The 21,358-nt window shown below is 42.4% G+C and overlaps 2 protein-coding genes across 3 annotated transcripts; one reads left to right on the forward strand and one right to left on the reverse strand.

Moving 5' to 3' along the window:
- The first annotated feature begins 202 nt into the window (after positions 1 to 202).
- tefb (TEF transcription factor, PAR bZIP family member b) lies at positions 203 to 10,689 on the forward strand. Of its 2 annotated transcripts, none has more exons than XM_055035815.1 (4): positions 203 to 502; positions 4,849 to 5,418; positions 6,202 to 6,413; positions 7,155 to 10,689. In XM_055035815.1, exons 1-4 carry the CDS (start codon positions 397 to 399, stop codon positions 7,368 to 7,370), a joined length of 1,104 nt encoding a protein of 367 aa, XP_054891790.1. In that variant the 5' UTR covers positions 203 to 396; the 3' UTR covers positions 7,371 to 10,689. The 2 variants fall into 2 exon arrangements, with proteins under 2 accessions (XP_054891790.1, XP_054891789.1); XM_055035814.1 differs by lacking the exon at positions 203 to 502 and adding an exon at positions 2,574 to 3,302.
- Positions 10,690 to 12,032: 1,343 nt separating this feature from the next.
- LOC129363829 (protein Tob2) lies at positions 12,033 to 20,246 on the reverse strand. The gene is made up of 2 exons (XM_055036139.1): positions 20,021 to 20,246; positions 12,033 to 16,778 (listed from the first exon to the last, which is right to left on the reverse strand). Exon 2 carries the CDS (start codon positions 16,590 to 16,592, stop codon positions 15,393 to 15,395), a length of 1,200 nt encoding a protein of 399 aa, XP_054892114.1. The 5' UTR covers positions 16,593 to 16,778; positions 20,021 to 20,246; the 3' UTR covers positions 12,033 to 15,392.
- Between the last annotated feature and the right edge of the window lie 1,112 nt (positions 20,247 to 21,358).

The following is a 21,358-nucleotide window of genomic DNA, read 5'->3' on the forward strand; positions in this document are numbered from 1 at the left end:
CTAGGTGTCAGTGCTCGCCCCTAAAGAAGTCCTGCTGTTGGACCGCACGTGCAGACGTGCGTGGTGTACAGAACGCAGCAAAGTCCTCTTGTTGTTGTTGCTCTGAGGACCCGCCTCCCGCGTCCTGATTGGCTCTCCGGCTCAACTGAAAGGCCGCCCTGCCCAACCCAAGGAGGTCGGGGGACGTGGCTTCCGCTGCTCATTAAATCCATAATAGTTGGAGACATGCGGGCGTCCCTGTGTCGCGGAGAAGTTAGTGAAAAGTGACAGGAGTGACTTGCAAAGAGCGCACGTACTGGGTTCGCTTCGTATTTTGAGGATCCTCTTCTGACTGGGAGCAGTTTTTGTTGTTTGTTTTTCTTCCCGTCGACAAGAGCAAGTGCGTCACGGTTCATCATGTCAGCAACTAGTGAAATCCTCTTTGGAGAGAGAAGCGAGATTACTGATCTCCTAAAAGCCCTGGCTGACCACCCCGTCACTTTCCCAGCTTTTGATGACATCGGTGAGTTGTTTTTTTTTTTAAATGCTATTTATTAATTATTTAATTCAGAAAAAGTTTGTTTTTTTCCTTAGGGGCTACTTTAAACGTTTCAATGCGTTTAAGTGGAGGTGTAGTCCTACTGTAGGGTTCTGTAAAGCCTAACTTTAATGTCAGACTAGTACTATTTACATCACTTGTAAAGGGTTGCACTATGAATCTCCATATAACCAGATATTCATTATTAATTTTAAACAATCATGGGGCCATCTGATGGTGACTTTGTGACAGTTTAAATATTTTTTCTGTTGTTGTTTTGTGTAATTTGAAAGCGATGCACTTTGCGCTCAGAGTACTTTAAAAAAAAATTATGACAGAGAGTTATACAGTGTGCTGGGAAATTCATTAGTTCACAATGCAACAGTCGCAGGTGAGTTTCAGGTGTGGCTCACTTAGAAGTGTGCAAATGTGTCCTCTCCTCATGAACAGCCGTGACATCACCAGGTTGCAATCTTTGAGCATGTGGTGACAACACGGCCACCTTGAAGCTGATGCAGTAAAACAGAAGCGGCCTTCGCTCAGGCTTCACTCTGCGTTCGAGCTCTGCTCAAACTTAACTTTTCAAAGTCACACCCTTCTGAACATCACGGCGGTTTGCTCTGCAACTTTCAGATTTGTTTAATCTGTAGCCCCCTCACAAAAAACAAAAAACAAAGTCTTTTGCAGACATCACAGTTTACCAGTTAGTTTGAAGTAAAAAAAAAAAAAAACACAAACAAACATTGTTGTCTCTTCAAGCAACTTAAAAGTGTATGTTGTCTTTTGCTTGGTTACTGAGACTTTACCTATGTGTACAAATTGTTCCTCCCATTAATTGATGTCTCAGAGGATTACAAAACGCATGAATGACTAGCACCATTTTTTTTTTTTTAGATCCAGTGAAACGCATTGCAACAGTTGTCAAAGTGATTCCGAATGGTTTTTAAAAGTGCGCAGTGCAGGGCCGTTTCAGCACTGGATAGCTCCCCGTGTTGTGCAGTCCTCTGCAGACGGTTCTCTTAACCCCTCACTCCGGCAGATTGCCACATCATCTGCACAGAGAAAATTATACGTTTTAGAAGTGGAACCAGGAGAAATGGCACAGGAGTGCAAGTGATGCTTCTGAAGGGTTCGTGGGGGGGAAATGCTGCTGGGAATCCATTGAATCATTGGCCTGAAATAGGCCAAATCTTCCCCACCATCACATCTTCATTATTCTTGTCCTTAACATGTTAATACGGATTTCATTACTAGGATTGCAATGATCAAGTTGCTTTTTCCTCACATTTCTTGACAGTAGTACTATCCTTAACATTTCTATACCTGATAAAAATATGAAACGGTTTCCCACAATTTTTAACGGCTTCTAGCATTTTATTCTTCTGCATTTATGAAGAAATACAAGTAGGAGATGTTGATGTTAGTCAATTAACTCGACTGCATTCTGTTGTTTGGCAACTGCAGTTTTGCAACAGCACTCAGTTCGTGAGAGATGCATATATAGTTTCAGCACCATTACTGTTTCTCTGAAGTAAGAAAAAAGGCCGTAAAGATTTGTTTAAGCCGGCTGACTAGCAGTGTGCAGCCTGGGAGGACTGTCTGTCGCATGGCGCGCAGGCCGCGTTGCTCTGCGTGGCATTCATGAACCGGCTGCTGCCTGGGAGATTTTCTGACCTCCTTTCGGCCTGGACCAGCAGCTTGTTTACCGGGCAGCTATTATTAATGGCGTAAACAGATACAGGCAGCGGATGCGGGTTGGCGGTCAGTTTGAGAGAACACGTGACGAGCAGCAAGGCGCGTGACAACGTGAGCGCGGAGTCGAGTAACAACTCTGCGAACGTAAATTTAAAAACAAAACGCAGAAAGTTAGCGGCGAATGATGTCTGTCGTGCTCTTCCGGTGTCCTCGCGCTTGTCTGTCCTGTTTTTGATCCGTGAGCACGCGCGTTCTCGCTGCGGTTCCCCAGTTGTCGCACACACGTGCAAAGGCTCTGAGGCCACGCCCCTCGACAGCTTGCGCTTTCACGTGAGGGAAGGCGAGGGCGGGCCGCACGTGTTTGTCCACGAGTGTCCCGTTCTGGCGAGGAAAGTCACAGCAGAGAGCCTGTGGCTGCAACGCCGTACATAAACAACTTTAATTAATTAATTTATTTACCCCCCTCATTATCTCTGGGGTTTCGTCCTGTCTACTGAGTTTTTATTGGTATTTTTGCTTTTTAGCGCTATTTTTTTATTGACAAAATATGTTCATACATCTACATATTCGTACATCTTGTGTTGGTGACACATTATCGTTCAGCTTTTATTACCTATAAGACGGAGCAGCTACTGCAACAGAAAGGAGACGCTGTTCCATATTCATGTCCAAAAGCAGCCGCAGCCAATCAGCTGCTACTATTCCCCCTCAGTGGGCGGGACTCGCGCTCATGAATATCCAATGAGCGCGCTCGCAGGGTACGCAGAACGAGACGGTTGTTGAAGTCTATTAGACGCGTCTTATTATTGATAAAGAAGGTCCGCCATTAGCCGCGGTCGAAGGAAACATTCGCGTGGGGAAGCTTGGAGCGCGTTGTTTGTTTGTTTTTTACCGACGTGGTTCTGGACCCAGCGTCAGTTGCCAACTCAGCCTCCGTAACGCCCGGAGTCTCGGGACGGAACAATGCCTGGCAAAGCCGAGGTGGCGGTGGCGCTGCCAGCCGCAGCGGCTCCTCAGAAGTCCTACCCTTTCGTTTTGAAGAAGATCATGGACATCCCACCTCCTAACATCCTGGAGGAAGGAGACGACGGTAAGCGCTGTCAGAGGTTTACAGTAACCAGGTCACACACTTACACACACACGCACACACACCTTGTGCTACTTAGGGATGCTTATGTGTGCGTTGTTAGTAGTATATGGGTGTCGGTGGTGGAGTGGTCTGTGTGCCATGTGTTGCTCAAAGCCTGTTTGATCTGAGGCTGGGGTTGGGGAGGAGGGAGGAGGAACTGGTGGTGTGGGGGTGGAGGGGTAAAAAGAACAAAAAGTTCCCAGTTCTCCGGGCCGCTCTGGAGCCAGTAAAACCACTCTGTGAGGACGCGTCCAGACGCAGGAGCGGCTGGGCTGCGTCCAACTCGTACTTTGAATGTTTTGTTTCTTTTTCTTAGCTCGGATTGTGTCGCTTTGTGTCCGGGGCTGTTTATGCGGAAGATGCGCGAGCTGACTTCCGTGACGTCACTGGCAAACTATTTGATTGGGAGCCTTCTTTATTTACACGGGTTTTTTTTTTTCACTGCGTGTCACACCACCCACTTCCTGTTCGTGTCGAACTAACGTCTCTGCTGTGTGCGCACGCTTGGTAACAGAAATTACATGTTTATTAAAGCCGACAGTCCGACCTTTCTGCTGAACACACTAGTTTGTCACCAATAACACAAACTGCCATGTTTCTTTTACTGATTGGCTTTGAAGCGTGTCCTACAAAGATAAGATTTAGCTTCCTGAGCGCAGGTCGCCCAAGTGTCTAGTGACGTCACACCAGGCAGTGATCAGATTTCTTGTGTAGTTTTAAAGTTTTGCTCGTCCTTTTAATCCAAGCCATCCCTTTACTGCAGTTTTCTTGTTCTGCATTCTATACAATTCCAGCAAGAGACGATGTGTGTGTTTTGTTTTTCTTCTTCTTCTTTAATTTGGGAATCATAGAACGCATGATCAAGGTTTTGTGATGTGAAGCATGACAGATGGGACTGGACCAACTTCATAATCAAATATTTTCAACGTTCCTGCTGACAGAAATGGTTTGAAACGGTCCAGTCGAATCATTCGATTAAGCACTGATGTCCAAAACGAGGAGCTGTGTAAAATGTACTGATTCTCCTCACTGACATTCAATGTAATGACAGTCTTTAATAAATAACATATCCATTATAATCACAATAAAAGCATTTAAATTGATGTAATGACTGTGAGGTTTACAGTGAGCCTTTCTGAGATTTAAAGTGATCTTTTGAAAAAGAGACATGTAGCTTTTATTATTATTTTTTTTAATTTCTGCAAAATTGCCGCAGGGCTCACCACTTCTGCTAGAAATATTCCAAAATCTGTCAATACTTGTCACTTTTTCCTCATTATGAAAACTAATTCTTTGTGACTGTTGTGATTTTTGTCAATCGAAATACACAGAGGACAGAAATGGTGGCTTTCCTTTCATGAAAAAAGTTTAGTATTTCATCAAATATTGCGGTTGTTAGGTTTGTTGTCTTTTGTTGTTAGTTTTCCATTTGTCAGAGAAAGGGGGGGAACAAAAAATCTCCTCTGGCTTAACAACTTTGTTTTTTTTTCTTTTGCTCTATATGCAGAATTAGAGAAGGAGAAGCAGTGCTCCTCAGAGGATGTGGATGGAGGAGGCGGTGTGGCCTCCGGTGCCGGTGGAGGCTCTAGAGGAGCGGGAGGTGGAGGAGGCGGTGGCAGCGGAGGAGGCGGCGCGGGGGCGTCGGCCTCCCTGACCCCGGCCATCTGGGAGAAGACCATTCCTTACGACGGCGAGACGTTCCACTTGGAGTACATGGACCTGGACGAGTTTCTCCTGGAGAACGGGATCCCGGTGAGTCTGGAGGAAGAGGAGCTGCAGAGGACTCTGGCCTCCGCGGAAACCAAAGCCAAACCTGCTCCCAAAGCCGTCGCTATGACCCCCGCTGCACCAGTCGCTGCACCGGCGACCGCCGCCGAAGTCCCTGACCCGGCACCACCCGCCGCGGCTCCCTCCGACAGCCCTTCGGATGCAGAGGAAACCGTGACGGTTACGACGTTACAGCCCGCCAAAATGGAAGTAGAAGAAGAAGAAGAAGAGGAGGAAGAGGAGGAGGAAGGGCAAGAAGAGGAAGCTTTGACTAAGGAAGCTCCAGCAGAAGTGAAAGGGAAGAAAACAGGCAAGTGATGGAATCCTTCATTTCTTCATGACTGTTTGGACTGTTTGGATTCTTCTACAGATCCTGAATTAGACTGAGCAGGAAATTACAGTTTAGTTCCATAAAAAGTGAAAACTGAAAGCTGGAACGTTTCCAGAGCTCATTGTCGTCTGACATCGCCTTGTAGGTTTCACTTTGATGCACCGCGTCTCTTTGCATACGTAAATACAGTCAAATCAGCAGCCAGTCAGTCCACAGCGTTCAAACTTCCACCAACTAAGGTGGTTATTACTCTAAGCTCTGAATTTAAAATGATCTACAAAAGGAGATATTAAAAATTAGACATAAATAACAAACGACGGCTGGTTGAATGACTTGTCCTTTTCTAACATGGCAAAGTACTAAAACATAGTGACGATGTAGTTTTACATACAGCTGAACTATTCATTCCTGTATTTTTTTCCGTCATTACGTTTTGTCATGTTACAAATCAATTTCAATGTTTTTTATAATAATTTTACACGACACAGAAAAACAAAATGGCTGCTGTGTGAAGCGCGGAGATTTAGTTGAACAAATGCCGCAGTTTTCAAATTTTTAGTTTTAAGACATTTTATTAACCATTCATCATTCTATTTCCACTTTAGGTATGTTATTTAGTGTATATCAAATCTTGATATACTTGATAATCTTATTGTGGAAGACAATGAATAATTTAATCCTCTGTTGATTTTACATAAACATCGATATGTTTGACATCATTTGATCAAAATCCTGATTCAGTGTTTCCCTCTGAACCCATAGATGGTAAAGAACGAAACACGCCCTCCCCCATCGACCCAGATGCCATCGAGGTGGACATCAATTTCCAGCCGGACCCCACAGACCTGGTCCTGTCCAGTGTTCCTGGGGGAGAACTGTTCAACCCCCGCAAGCACAAGTTCTCCGACGAGGAGCTGAAGCCTCAGCCCATGATCAAGAAAGCAAAGAAAGTGTTTGTTCCTGACGAGCAAAAGGTAGGCGAGATACAAATATGGATTCCCTAAATCTAAAAACAGGCTGTCGTCTTTATGGGCCAAAGTTCAGTAGAATTTAATAAGTTGTTTTTTTTCTTACTTGTTTGCCTGGAAATGGAACAACTTTTGAGTTATTGTTGTTTAATAGGAACAATTCCCTTCAGTCTCGTTTAATTGCTATAATTAGTTCAATTTACTTCAATTCAGTTTGTAGAATAAAAATTTTATGATGGCAAATTAGGTATATATATATAAATTTACCAGAAAAAAATATTAATCTAAAAAATATTTCTTGTAAACACTGAAAACTTTCGGAAATATTATAAAATTGCAAAACAAATTATAATTTTTTGGAAAATTTTCCAGATTAATCTAAAAAATTTCCAACTTTTCAAACTCAGGAAAAAAAGAATAATCTCAGAAATTTAAGAATGAAAAAAATACAAATAAAAACAGATAATTTTTAGATTAATCTCAGAACTTTTCTAAAAAAAACTTAGAAAATCTGAAAATTTTAGAACATTTCAAAAAAAAAAAAATCTAGCAAATTTCTGACTACTCAGACTCAGAAATTTTATTATTTTTTTTCCCCCTGAAAGCTTCTGAGAGTCTTCTCTTTTTGCTATCCTACAGTTCAGATTCAATTACATACATACAGTGCGAATCCTGTCATACAATTATAATTGGTAAAATCCCAGTAGCGTCAAGTCGTTAACTTATGTCTTTCACTCATTCCGCCAGGATGAGAAATACTGGTCCAGGAGGAAGAAGAACAACCTGGCAGCAAAGCGTTCCCGTGATGCGCGGCGGCTGAAAGAGAACCAGATCACGGTGCGGGCCTCCTTCCTGGAGCGGGAAAACGCCGCGCTGAGGCAACAGGTTGCGGAGCTGCGGAAGGACTGTGGTCGCTGCAAGAACATCGTGGCCCGCTACGAGGCCAAGTATGGCCCTCTGTAAAACACCAAAACAAGTAAGAAAAAAAAATAGAAAAGAAACGGCGACGAGGAAAAGAAGAACAAAATAAAAAGAAATCCAGAATCCAACGAGACAGAAGCAGAACTCCCTTCCCCGCAGATTCCCAACATGAGACACAAACCTAAATTTCCAATGTTGTCTTCTTCACCGACCTCCGGTCGAGCGCCAGCTGACGCCATGATGCTGGAGGTTTGGACACACGCTGTCAGGTGATGGGGGAGCGGTGGTCGCAGGAAGGCCTGTGGAGAGCGCCTGGCTCCTACACTGAAAGAAGCGGTCGAATGTGGGTGTGGAAAAAGTCATAAAGTGTAGAAAAAGAGGAAAGCGGCAGAATCTCTCTCTGTCTCTCACACATACAGTTTGGTTTTATCACCATACACTGCTTCTTGGAGGACCAAGTTTTGGACAGGCTCAATCGGGCTAATTAAACGAGCCGGAGTTAGCTTAATATCGGTACTGCTAGCAGGGCAGGCTGCTATCGGCGGGCTTCAGTCCCAGTTCTTCCCCGTGTACACGTCGTGTTTTTGTGTGTTCTTACTGTGTGTAACCCATCATTGCACCTTTCCCTTAAAAAACACACACACACTCTCACACACACATTAGCTGTGCGAGAACAGGTAGCCGTTAGCCGGCTAGCTAACTTTAAAACCGCAGGAGGGGAAAAAACAGTAGCTTCCTCATAGAGGATTATAAGAGGATGTTGAAGTATAATAAATTCTGAGTTGTATAAAAAATTAAGACTTTATATATGAAGAAAGAAAAGTCGATTTTTATGTCAGCCAGACGGTCTAAGTTTGACGAACTCAGAGGCCCTCATTCGTGGAGGGGTATGTTAAAACGTAGAGATGTTTATTTTACTGCACACTGCAAGTAGAAGGCGCTAGAGTCACTGTCTACTCACCAAAGGTGTCGTGACACGGGATTGATTTCTTTTCCTGTCTTTTTTTTCCTAAACATGTAGCCAGGGCCCAGAGCCCGGTGCTTGTAAATAATATATATTATGATTTTTTTTTCCTAAGAAAGGGACTATGAATGGTCTCTTTGTTAAACCAACAATATCCTAATGTTTGCCAAATAACGAGTGCTCTATTCTCTCTGATGGTAATGACACTTTTGGTAATTGTGGTGTACAAAACCTGTTTTTTCATTCTTTAAGAAACAGCTATACTATGAAAACCAATGACAGAGCAGGGAATTCAATGGATAAACTGTGTTTTTGGATGTTTTTCAAACAGATTTTTAAATGTCTTTTGTTATTTCCTCCAGGATCTGCTTTACCTCATTCAGCACATCCTAACAGGGCCAGTCCAAGGTTTTAGTAGAACTTGACACAAGGCCCCATTTGCAATTAAGTCTCACAAGTGTAATTAGAAGACATAGAGACTGAAATGTACATGAATGTGAGCACATATTTTGAAAATGTCTTAAAATTCAATTTAAAAAATCTTATCAAATTTTAAAAATCAAACGTTATAATAAAATGGAAATTATTAAATTAGCAGCAATAAATTGCCTCTAGCATGAGCATTAAACTAAATTTCCCCTTGTGTGAAGACATAACACATTTTGTACATTTTTTAAAATAAAACAACTTGAAGGTAATTTTGAAAATGTAAAGCTATAGTAAACAAGTCATTAGTTTTAAATTGTGACTCCAACCTAGCTATCGAACTAAATGCACATATTTTTTTAAAAATAAAAACATGATTGAAATTTATTTGAAAATTAAAAACATAGAAAGTCCTCTTAAGCTTAAAACTCTGACTACTGCTCATGTAAAAGTTAAAATTTCTCACAAACATGACCGTAAACATTGGCTTCTGACGTCTATCAGCTGGAATTAGTGGGATTGTGAAAGGGCTCTTGGGGGCCCCCTGCTGGCCTGGGGGCCCGAAGCAGTGACTTAGCATGGCCACTTTATTTCCCATTCTGATTGGATACATTTTTAGCAGAGCTAAAGTTGGCTCGGTTAAAGTAAAAGGTACATAAGTTCTTAGTTCTTAATGGCGCAAACTTTGGTTGAATTCCTTTTTGCTAAAATGGCCGAACCTGTTTCTAATTCAGCATCACAGACTGTTAGGGGTTTCTACATTTTGTAATCGGCTGGTTTGGGCTCCTTCTCACCGTAACTCTCGGAAAGATAATTAATGTGGCAATAATACTCTGTTATGTAATGCCTGTTTAATTTTAAGTGACGATGTTATGTGTATAACGTGCTATGACGTACTAAATAGAAATGTCCCCACGTCGTTGTGCTTCCAGTTTTTGGTCCTCTTTCCTCAAGGATCCTAATGCATGAAATCCAGTAAAGCTTGTCTTTATTTTCTCTTGTAAGTGTCACACCAAGTGTACTTATGTCTGTAAAACCATCACTAAATATAGGATGTGTTTTTGGATACCTAAGATACTTATTCTGTAAAAAATAAAAATAAAAAAAAGATGTCCCCTGCTTATGATGGGCACAACAGCGCCATCTGTCTCAGCTGAAAGCGGTATCTTTTTCTAACTATTATAAGGGTTGAGTTCGATTTACTGCAAATTTAATTATGTCAACATTATACACTGGATCAGTCGGTGCTTTCTGTGTTTTCATAAAGGGTAATTACGTTTTTGGTGGTGTGGTATAAAAGACATTTTTAGGGCAGCGTGCGTTTGCCTTTATGTCTTGAACAGTGCAAAAATTTTATATTTTTTTCCAACTTAATGGAAAACAGATTTCTCCCCCCAAAAATGTGCTGAAATGGCATTTTTAGTATAAAATAAAAATATGCTACGCACAGCATGCCGCTGTCTCTTTCGTTCTGATGTGAAGCACCTTAAAAATAATTTATGATATAAGAAATGAAATTAAGACAAGTTAAAGATACTCGACTGGCAGCTTGTATTATTTTTTTAGGAAAGAAAAATGGCAGCAGTCAATTATTGCTACCCATTGATCCTCCGTCTTTAACCAAATCTTTTATTGTTTTGTGATCAAGATCTTGAACTTTTTCAAGATGTTCCAAAAAGAGGACACAGTAATGCTATTAGTTGAAAATCTGGAGCTCAGTTAAATTTCTCAAATATGAACAAGTTGCACCCTGTAACCAGGTTGGATTGCAAATCTGAATAGGTTCAATATTATTGTGATAGAGCTCCTGGAAAAAGAAATAGTCAAATCTTCCATGTTTTTTTTTTTTTGGGTTTTCTTCTCTTTTTTATATAAACATGTTTTTGTAATCCCACTATCGGCTACATGCAGCTGTCATAATATGTAACTGTACCTTGTTATATGCATATAAAATAAAGTGGAATTTAATGACGTGTGGCTACGGTTGTGATTTCAGCTACGACGGAGCCGGCCCAAGGCACAAGCGTCCTGTGAGGACGTTTAATTAAACCAGTGACAACTCAGATTGCATCAATTTATGCTACCTCCTTATAAATGTTTTACCATCCAGTTTTCTTAGTGAAAAAAGCAAATTTACTGATTTGACAAACAGTTTAAGGAATTACTTGTTGACTCACCACCTGGTAAAGTGTGACAATTGTTTAGTCAAAAAAAAAAAAAAAAAAAAATCAGACAATATAATTTAATAGATTTTTATAAGGTGAACTCTGAGTAAAAACGACTGATTTAATTATGCTTATATGGTGCAGTTTTTAGAGTGAAAATATTTGGCAATTAAACCAGGGAGTTCCCATTGGGTAGAATATTGATAAATTACAATTCAACTCTACTTTTAATAATAATTTCTAGTTGATCACTTTTAAATAAGCAAAATGTAACATAACACACAAAACTACACACACTTTTTGTTTAGTTAACAGGCTACATTTTTGTAAACATTAATTTAGTGTCATTGACTCTTAAAAAAAAAAAAGAGAGAACACATCATCTTCAGTGGAATAGTGTCAACTACCAGGCTGGAGGGGCGCTGGGCTCGAGGGCCCTGTTCAACTTTGAGCCGCCCCTGCTACCGAGAAACAACAAAGAACCTGCTCTGGGGTTCCTTCCCGAAACTCCCTTTCTGCGACGCGCAGTCATCCCGAGCGCACACATCCGACGCGCAGCCACGTTTATCCTTTCCGTCCACGTCGTCCCTTGTGTCGGCGCTCATCGGTATTCCAGAGGAGCAGGAGATGTTGCGTAATGATCACATCGGCGCACACGGCGGGAGCCGCGTTGCGTAACAGCAGCAGCCTCAAAGACGAGCGGGATGGGCGTGTTGTGTGTGGGAGAACAGAACTGAAGGTAAGCCAGATGGATAAGGAGAGGAGGGAGGGGTGAAAAAAAAAAAAAAAAAACATGTCTCGCATGTTGATGTTTCCACAAATACATTTTGGTCTACAGCGCTTCCCTCAGATCAACGAGCCCAGCATTTTTTAATTTATTTATTTTTTATATTTTTTGGGTAGACTGACAAGCTGATGAAATGTAAAGTAATATCTGCTGGGACGAGTCCAGCTGATGTGGGCGGTGATTGGTGAGGTTTCTCACCGTCCAAGAATCCTCAGTTATTTTATTATTTTTCTGCTTTGAATTATTGATCAAAGGCTGGCTTGAATTTGTTGACTGCCATAAGAAGACTCATTACTGCTTCAATCAGTCATGCAGGAAGAGGAAGAAGAAGAAGAAAGACAAGGACGCGTTGGTTTCCATGCTTTTTTTTTTTCTCCTTTGCCAGTCTTGTTTTTTTTCTATTTATTATAAACTTAAAAAAAGAATCTGATACAATAAGAAACTGCAGTAGTAACCCCCCCATCTCCCAGAGGGGCGGCACAGAAAACAGGTCATTGCATTTCCGGTAGTGAAAGGTTCATTGGACATCTACAGGGTGTACAGGTCAGATACAAAATAGGGAAAAAAATAATAATAATAAAATACAGGGAGGAAACAGAGCACTATTTATATATATATATTATTTAAACTCTTAATCTATTAACTTTTACATGTTAAAGTTTACATAGAAAATAAAATTCTTTTTTTTCATTATAATTTTTTTTATCACAATTAAATAGTCCCAGGTGCAAAATAAACTGCACGCAGTGGGACAAGCAAAGGACATCAGAATACAAAAATAATAAAAATAAAATAAACTTCTTCTCCATCTTCATCAATCATCCACCCTGCTTTCAGGACAGCCTGCGTTTTAAACCCCCCGTCCAAAGCAGGTCTTGCCACATCAAAACTCAGAAGTGAAGAGAAATCCGGAACGGTTCTCGGTTTTTCTTTCAGACACGCGTAGCTCTGTGCAGTTTCTCGTTTCCGCAGGCCACTGAAACCAGGGTGGGCAATTGCATCTGGACCACAGTCACTTCATACCTTGTTTTCTCCCACCTCAAATGTCTCACAACTGAATGCTACAGAGCTGGAAGCAAATTCCTGGGGGGTTTGCTTTCTAGGGTGCAGAGAGGTAGAAACCCCTCCCCCCTTGAATCTTGAAGGGCGGTGGAAGAATTACAGGATGAGCGTCAGCGTAAGGAAAGACTGAGGGCAATATGGCTTTCGTTCAAGAACCCGAAAAGGTTCCTGTGAGGAATGATGATGAAAATTTTTTTAAAAAGGGGGGCTTTTCTAATTAAAATAAATCATGCTCAAGCAAAGAATTTAGTCACAATAAGCTGACTACAGCAACTTCAATGTCATTTTCGGGTGAATTTTGCAAGAGATCAACAAACATATTGATACCCAACAGTTCTTCAGTTTGGTCTTTTCTTAAAAAGATACAAATCTGAAAAGTGTGTCACAAAAGCACCCCACAAATACATTGAAGCTTGAAATGCAACAATGTAGAAAAGCAAAAAAAAAAAAAAAAAAAAAAAAAAAAAAACCCTGTATGTCAGAGTGCACAGATGGACAAAACAAGGTTAATGAAGGTACATATATATAAATAAAAACAAGGGGACAAAAAAAAAATTTTAAGTGTGATGATTTTTGGTTTACTCGTAAAATAGTACTATTTGTCCCAGGAGGGCACAGAGTGATATCGGCAATCTTTTTCCTGCACAGTCCTCACTGTAAACGTTCACTTCCCAAAACCCAAAAACTCAAGAAGAGAATACATTTACCCGTCTTTTACGAGACAAATGCTGTACAAGGTACAATACACATTCAATACTTTATTCTGTACATCTTTATTTTGTCTCAGTTTGCATATATTCATGATACGTTTCCCAAAAAAAAAAAAAAAAAAAAAAAAAAAAAAAAATTGGAGGAATGGGGAAGGGATAACTTCAGGACGTACAAAAGTAAAGAATTTGAAGATGAGAACTTTATATACACACTATCCTGGAGTCACAGTCCCCAACCAAGACAAATGCAAGATAATACCAAAAACTAACCATCATATTAAACTGATAATTTAGAAAAAATATCCAGAATTTTCTCAAAAACAAAACAAAACAAAAACCTCCAATTTTTGGATCCTTATGCCAAATTTAACCTAAATTATAATTGCACAAAAAGTAAAAAGAAAAGAAAAACTAAACGACTACACCTCAGAATACTCAAAAATATTTAAGAAAAGAAAACCTGATGGAATTGTTCCAACACAATGAAATGCAAGTCAGGCTAATCTAATAACCTTCCAACGTTATTCAGGTCTTCTTAATAAAAGTGTGCAACGACGAAGCGAGGGTAGAAGATGGGTTTGGCGCCGATGGCTGCGGTGACATCAGGAGACCCAGTGATAAAGTGCTGAGCGGCTGGACATGTGGAGGTTAACCTTTCCCTGCGGGAACCAATGACAACATACAATGCTGGGAGAGAGAGAGCCGCACGTCTGACAAAGCCGTGCACACAGACGTCGGTTCTTTATCGTCGTTTCTCTCCCTCTTTTTTTTTTGCAGCTGAGAAAAAAGACTGACCAACCTGGGACTTTACAGTAATGTTTTTCTTGTTTTTTCTCTTTTTTAAAAGTCTTGCAACGGCTCGAGAAACAGACAGCAGGAGAATTTCGAGAGGAGAGAACAGTGTAGTGTTTTCGTTTCACCGGGAACGTGCTCTGGGTTTCAAGGCGGAACGCGCGCGCTTCCCAGTACGCCCCGGCCGACGCAGAGGCAACGCGCTCGTCGAGAAGTTTCTCTCCCCGTCTCCCTCCCTGTTCCTCCATGCAGAGGAAAAACCTCTCCTTCATAGTCAAAGTCATGCTAAGCCATTTATCACAATCTGCCGCTGCTGCTGCATCCCCTCCCCAACCTCCTGCTCCTCGCCCGTTCACCTTCGCACACTGCTGACTGGAACATCGCGCGCTTCGATGCGTGTGGTGCATTTGTGTCTGCACATTTCCCTGCGTTTGTCTCCCTCCCCCTTTTTGTAATTAGAGGTATCAGCATTGTTAAAACTGGAATTTATTTCTCATTTACATTCAAAAAGGTTTCCTCCAGCAAATTTCTCCTTGACGGACAATACATTCTCCAGCGCTGCCCTTTCCCTCCGCCCGCCCATCCTTCATTCCCGCTCATTCCAGCCACTGATAGCGAGCATCGCATCCGACGACAACGGAGACAAACAACCCTTCCCTCGGTCCAACCATAACAAAACGGAGCAGGACGACACGCGCTCGCACGCCACCCCGCCTTCTCCTGTGTATTTGTGGCAAGTAGGGCAGAGCAGATTGCGGAGCAAAGTGCTGAGTTTTCCACAGCAGTCGTTCCCTGCAGGACTTGGCAAAGTCCTTTTTTTTTTTCTTTTTTTTTCACAGCGTGACAGTGCAGTGCAAAATGAAGCTGCTCTAGAGACGGAGGAGTGGGACATAAATGTTTCACGTCACAAAAGAAACGTAGAAAGAAACTCGCTTCCCCGACCATCCACGTTGATGTGAATGAGTCCTTGCAAAACGAACGTCATGTAGAGATACATAACAAAATGTACGTTAGGGAGATGTTTATTATCATTTTTAATCTCTGTAGCAAAACCCACTCTTGATGCGTGTTAGCATTATAATATCTTGTTAGAAAAACTGAAAACAAGTGGAGAGTCACCCATGTCTGCGTCCAAGTGTTTTTGTTCCAGATGAAGGCTTAGTTGGCCAGCACCACAGGTTGGAAAGACTGGCTTGGATATTGCAGGCTGTAGCTTCCTAAACCGTCAAACGACGGTTTCTCCACGCAAGGGATTCCTCCGTTGCTGCTGAGGATGCCCACGCTTTGAGGAGAAGGACTGGCGAACGGGTCGAAGGTCGGATTGGAGCCGAGGTTGTGCGAGGGTTGAAAAGGGCTGGCTTGTGGCTGCATTGGTTGGGTGTCTGCGTCAAAGAAAAAGGGGCCCGGGGATCCCGTGTAGACGAACTCTTTGGCGCTAGGGGAGAGCTGGCTGGGGATCGGACCTCCAAGGGAGTGCAAAGAGAGCGACAGGGGCTTGTGCTTTAGCAGCTCTGGTGCCGAGATGGTGGTGGGAGAGCGGGACAGCATCCTCTGCGAAGACGGGACAATGACACCGGAGCTGGCCGGCGACCCGGCTCCAGTGCACTTCTTCATTTTGGTGGAACCAAATTTGGTGGCGGCGAAGCTCGCGGTGGTGAAGGTGATGGGCTGTGGACGGGCAGGAGGGAGGGCTTGAGGTGGCTGCTGAGTCGGGAGGTATGACAACCCACCACTGGGAGGAGAAGGGGAGGAAGTGTTGGATGAATGGACACCAGGGTCAGTAGGTGTGCTGGAGCTGGGGTAGCTAAAAAGCCCAGGCTGAGCTGTCAAAGGTGTGGGAGAGCTTGAGATGGATGGCATGAGTGCTGGAGATGCTTGACTTCCAATTGGCACAAACACCTGAGCATCTGGATTAAATCCCAGGCTCTTGGCCTCCTCAGTCTCCGCCTCTCCTTTGCCTTCTCCGTTAACCGCCTCAGCCCTCTCGCCATCACAACCGAGGCCTGGAGGGTCCTCCAAGTAAAGCACCTTCACTGCCCCCTTCTCTCCAATTTGGTAGGAAACCTCATAAGGGTCGATCCACACGCTGAGCTCTGCGGGGACATTCGCGCGGACCTCCTCCGTGTCCAGTCCACTTCTTTTGGCGGCTAGCTCCACCACAGGGTCCCTCGGCGCCCCCAAGTGGATGCAGCGGAAAGCGGATCCCCTAAGCGGGGCCTCGGGATACCAGTGTCCCTCAAAGCGGGAGACCAGTATCCTCTCCAGCTCCTCACCAAACAGGTCGGCCCGACGACGAGGCAGCTTGTTGTAAAGGTAGGACACAATAAAGTTGAGGGCCACCTTGACCTCGAGATGCATGGCTGCTTCCGGTTAGTGCCGTCGTGTGAGCAACGTGTTAGAGGATGCTGCTGAACGGGAGGCAGCGCAGACGTACCTCCGGCTTATTGAAAAGTCGTTGACTCTTTTAGCGTCATATCGGCAAGGGCTTCTCAGAAGCAGGGGCTGTGGGTCACAGGCTGCTTTTAAGTTCTCCAGACGTTCCAGCTGCAGAGACACAAGAAAACTGTGACTCCGATGTTCGGCAGACGAGTACAAACAAAACATCCCTGTGTGCTAGACCCGTTAAGTCTGATGTACACAAAGTTCCTTTTGAAGTTGGACAGAAGCTACACAATTTTGTCACCATAAGAAGGTTCTGACATAATTCTAGTAGTAATCAGGGTTTCCCCCGGCATATTATAAGTTTGGCAGGCCACCAGGCTTCAATTGTCCCCTCACCAGGCGAAGCGTTGTTTATTTTAAATAGGGTTTTATAGACACCAGTAAAAGTGGCAGTAAAGGCTGATTAAGTTAGGCTTGTAGTTAATTCATTGAAGTGACGCAAACCAGTTTCTGCAACTGTCCATTGGCCTCTCGAGCTTTTACGATGCCCGCTTGTGTGCCTCTGAATTTCTTTCCTGTTTTGGCTGCTTTGCAGATGGCAGCCATTAGCATGTCAAGTGACAGCGACACAATATCCAAGCGGCATTTTCTTTAAAATATTCCAGATATGCTCCATGAAACAAAAAATTACACAAAATAAGTGAATTTTTCTGGGAATAATTGGAGTTACATTCTGAAGAAATATACGCAAATAAAAACAACGAAAAAAATTTTTTAAATGCACAACAAAGCCTGAAACTTCAAACTCACACTGTTGAAGGCTACTGAAAATGTGAGTTTAATCACAACTTGGCGTGGCGACTGAAAAGGCCTCTGAGCTTCAGCTTGCTGTTTGGTTTGACCAACAGAAACTGGAAGCCGATCCTTAAACCACAGCTGGTTTTGTGCCTCGTCACTGTGGCCAGAAAAGGGCAGCTTTTGTCTCCGTTGACCAGAAGACCTTCCAACAGAAAAGGACCTTGGCTTGAACCTGCCAGTCGAGTTTGAGGGTCTCGATTGTGGATCAGAGACTTTATTTCTTAGTTGGCGTCATCAATGTCAAACTTACTTTACTCTGCACAGTGGCGCTGGACCGATGTTTTTGTAATTCCTTGATTCAAAAAGTGACGGTTTGGGTCAGTTGGGTTGTTCCAACAAGTCAATCATCCCAAACGTATCAAAACTGGTTTTTGGTGGCCAAGATTGTGGAATGGCTGAAAATGTCCAGACTATGCCGAGTTGACAGCAGGACAACAACCAGTTTGGATTAGCTCTACAAAATGCGATTAGAAATGGGTTTAAATATCCAAGCAAAATAATGCAAATCATGTGGTTATCTGCAACTTGCAGACAAACCATGTGCAGACATTAAAACAAATATGATTGGGTATGTATGTAAATATAGTTTTGAGCAGGTAAAACTTTGCATCACAAATCTTTTGATGGAAACAAAAAGTAGCCATTTCAAGGGCTTTGCATTAGAGATAAGCACGCCCATGTTGTATGATTCTCTCACTGGCACTGCGCTTTAGAAATGAGAGAAAAGTCATAATAAATGCTGAGGTAAGAAGAGCTGCAATATGTGCAAGTCGATGCAGGTTCCAATTGTGAAGGCATATCTATATTTACTTGTGTCAACAATAAATAATTAATCCCATGCCTGCATGTTGTGAGACAAACATGGTTCTTTTCCTGAATCAGCAACTATAAATGGACCATTTCACTTTTCAAATACATCAAATGTAAGACACGCTGACGGATATGAGCAGATGCTGCCTTTCTCCAGCTTCATAAATCCTGCATAATCTGAATGTGATCCCATAAAGTGCTTCTGGCTTAATGCGTCGCCAGGATCTGTTCGCCAGCACGGGAATGCAAACCGAAATAAGGGCGCAAGACACGGCAAAAACAGGGGCAAAACAAAAACAAAGCAGAACCAGGAAGTGTTTCGTTACAGAAATCAGAAAATGGCAGGACACTTGGTGGACGGAACACAACTTCCCAGCATGCACCTTCGTCCTTCCTCCTACCTCCCGAACCTGGACGAAGACGCGCGCGCACAAACACACACACACACACACACACACACACACACACACACACACACACACACACACACACACACACACACACACACACACACACACCAGCTCCTCACGTTTGCCCCCCTGACAGATGGGGATTCAGCGGTTAAGATTAGGAAGGCGGCTCAGATTAAAGACAATTCTAATGTCATTAGAGGCAAAGCTCACGCAGGCCGGCTGCAGGGGTGACGGTCACTTAAGGCAAAACCCAAATTCTCCTTTCGCATGACTCTGAAGGAGAAAGATGGGGGTAAGGGTTGCACGAAAGAGCTCTAAATAGGGGGCCTGGTCTTTGTGGAACAAATCCATCTCAACATGCCTCACCAGAAGAACCTGGTGTCGTTGAAGAGAAGGATCCAGAAATGTGCCTTTACGACTGCATTTTTACACCCCTTTTGGTGGAGATCCGAGTAACTCGGACTCAAAATAACCCACAGTTTCCTTCTTTCCCCATCAGATACAGGCTGGTTTTATTATTGCAGGGTCTGTTGTCGTACGTCTGAGCGTCAGCAGGATCAGAGGTGTTGTGTTTGTTTACATGGACTCATTATGGAGCAGTGCTCGCCACTATGAGTCAGGCTGAAGCTCACAGTGTTCAGCACATTCAATCAATACAAAAAAAAAGAACCTTTTAGAAAGGTTATATTGAAAGGAAGCAGTTGGATAATAGAAGCTTCACAATATTGAGATCCGTCTTGTGTCACATCTCTGCACCCTTTTCAATTGATTTCCATGTAAAGACGATAAAGCCAAAGCGTAGACAAATATGCAAACAGAAGAATGAACAAGAAGTAGGCTATATCTTAAGAGGTTTGCATGAACTGAGACAGAGGGAGATTAGTGTCGGTCTAAAGCCACTGGAACAGAGAGTACACTCATTTAGTAAAGGGTCCCTCTTTCTTCTGTTTGTTTTTTAACAGAAACGCCACTAGAAATGAAATGGTAAAAGCTAATGAAGTGCTGAGCAGCCCGTCGAGGATGCAACCGACCAATGAGAGAGCCCGTCTCAACATAAACATCCTAGAGGAAACATCCGCGGAACATTCTGTTATAAGGCTGCGTTCGGACGATGCTCGGCTGAAAATGTGCATCGAGCAGGAGAAAAATAAACAAACAAGACAGACAAACGCTCAATTCTGTATCCGAGCCAAGCACGGCCTTTCCTGACAGACAAGAGCTGTGGAAAAACACTAGCACATCCCAGAAGGACGCTCCACAGCAGCGTCTCCATGAAGGAGAAATGTCTCCACTTCGAGCACCCGCGGACGTGTACTTACTCACCTATCAGTGTTAATGGTGATGATGTCCGAGCTCGATTTGCTCTCTCTGTTTTTAATTCCCGTTTGATCAATTTTAACTCAAGGCGAAGGTGACAGTCTACGGGTTCGTTAGGGCTTAATATTTTCAACCATACGCCTCGGTATTTGTCCCCTATTTGCCGCCGCAGCTCCAATTATCCGACGCACTTTGCTCTGGAGGTGTCCGCTGAAACTTTACTGTTTGACAACCCGGCGTATTTATACACTGTGAGTCGCCCACACCCCTGTGACGACAGGGACTACTTTTTTTGCTCATCATAAACGATACGTCCTCCTTTATTATTATTATTATTATTATTATTATTATTATTATTATTATTATTATTATTATATTATTATTATTATTATTTTGAGGACTTACAGTAATCTGCCGGTCATATATCATTAGATTCTCTCATAGCTAATTGCTTTCAATAAATGTGCAGCCTCATTAAAATAAAAGAAATACAATTAGTATACTTTTTAGACAAAACGAGACGAAAACTAGTGCCCAATTTTGGTCTATAGTATATTGTATTATTTCTGCAGGCACTAGCTTACACGGCGGAGAGACATTATCCTTCACTGAACAATTTACTAAAAATACAAATACTGATAGCAACAGAGTTTTTATTGGCTGATATGGAAGAAGACCACCAGTTTATTGGTCAGCAGCAGCTGAAGCGAAGTAAGATTTGGCAATGGCTTATGGGATATGATGTTCCTAAGGGTTTCAGTAAATGTTTATGTTTTTCTTTGCCGTGAGTATTTATTTATTTTTTTAATAGGAGTTCAAACAGACTTTGACTTCACATCAGCTGTTCTTTAAATAACATAGTCATAGCTTTACACTACAATATACAATCACAACAAGAATGTCAATAAACTGGGGTAGAAAAGAAAAGTGCAAACATTTTAAAACATGAGAAATGCTAATTGATTACCAGCTTGATTGTTAACATTTCACAGTGACTGAGGAAAGACACTGATGATGCCTTTCTGATCATATTTATTTGTTCTGAACGAAACAAGCTGGGAGATGCAACTCATCTCTTCCTGAACAAAAACAATTTATGTGTGAGACACCAAAAAAGGAAAGTACAGTAAAATCAACTCACAATCATGTGAACAATGTTGTGTGTAATAAAACAATAGTTAATGTTTTATAACTATTGTTTCATAATAAAACAAAGCTATTGTTTTATTATAACTATTGTTATTATAACTATTGTTTTATTATGAAAGTTGTCAACCTCCCTAAAGAAAATACTGACTGAAGAGCCAAACTGACCAGTCTTGTGTCGTGATTTCACCTGGTATT

Source organism: Poeciliopsis prolifica, unplaced genomic scaffold (assembly GCF_027474105.1).
Source record: "Poeciliopsis prolifica strain line A6 unplaced genomic scaffold, Auburn_PproV2 SCAFFOLD010, whole genome shotgun sequence".
Taxonomy (NCBI): Eukaryota; Metazoa; Chordata; class Actinopteri; order Cyprinodontiformes; family Poeciliidae; genus Poeciliopsis; species Poeciliopsis prolifica.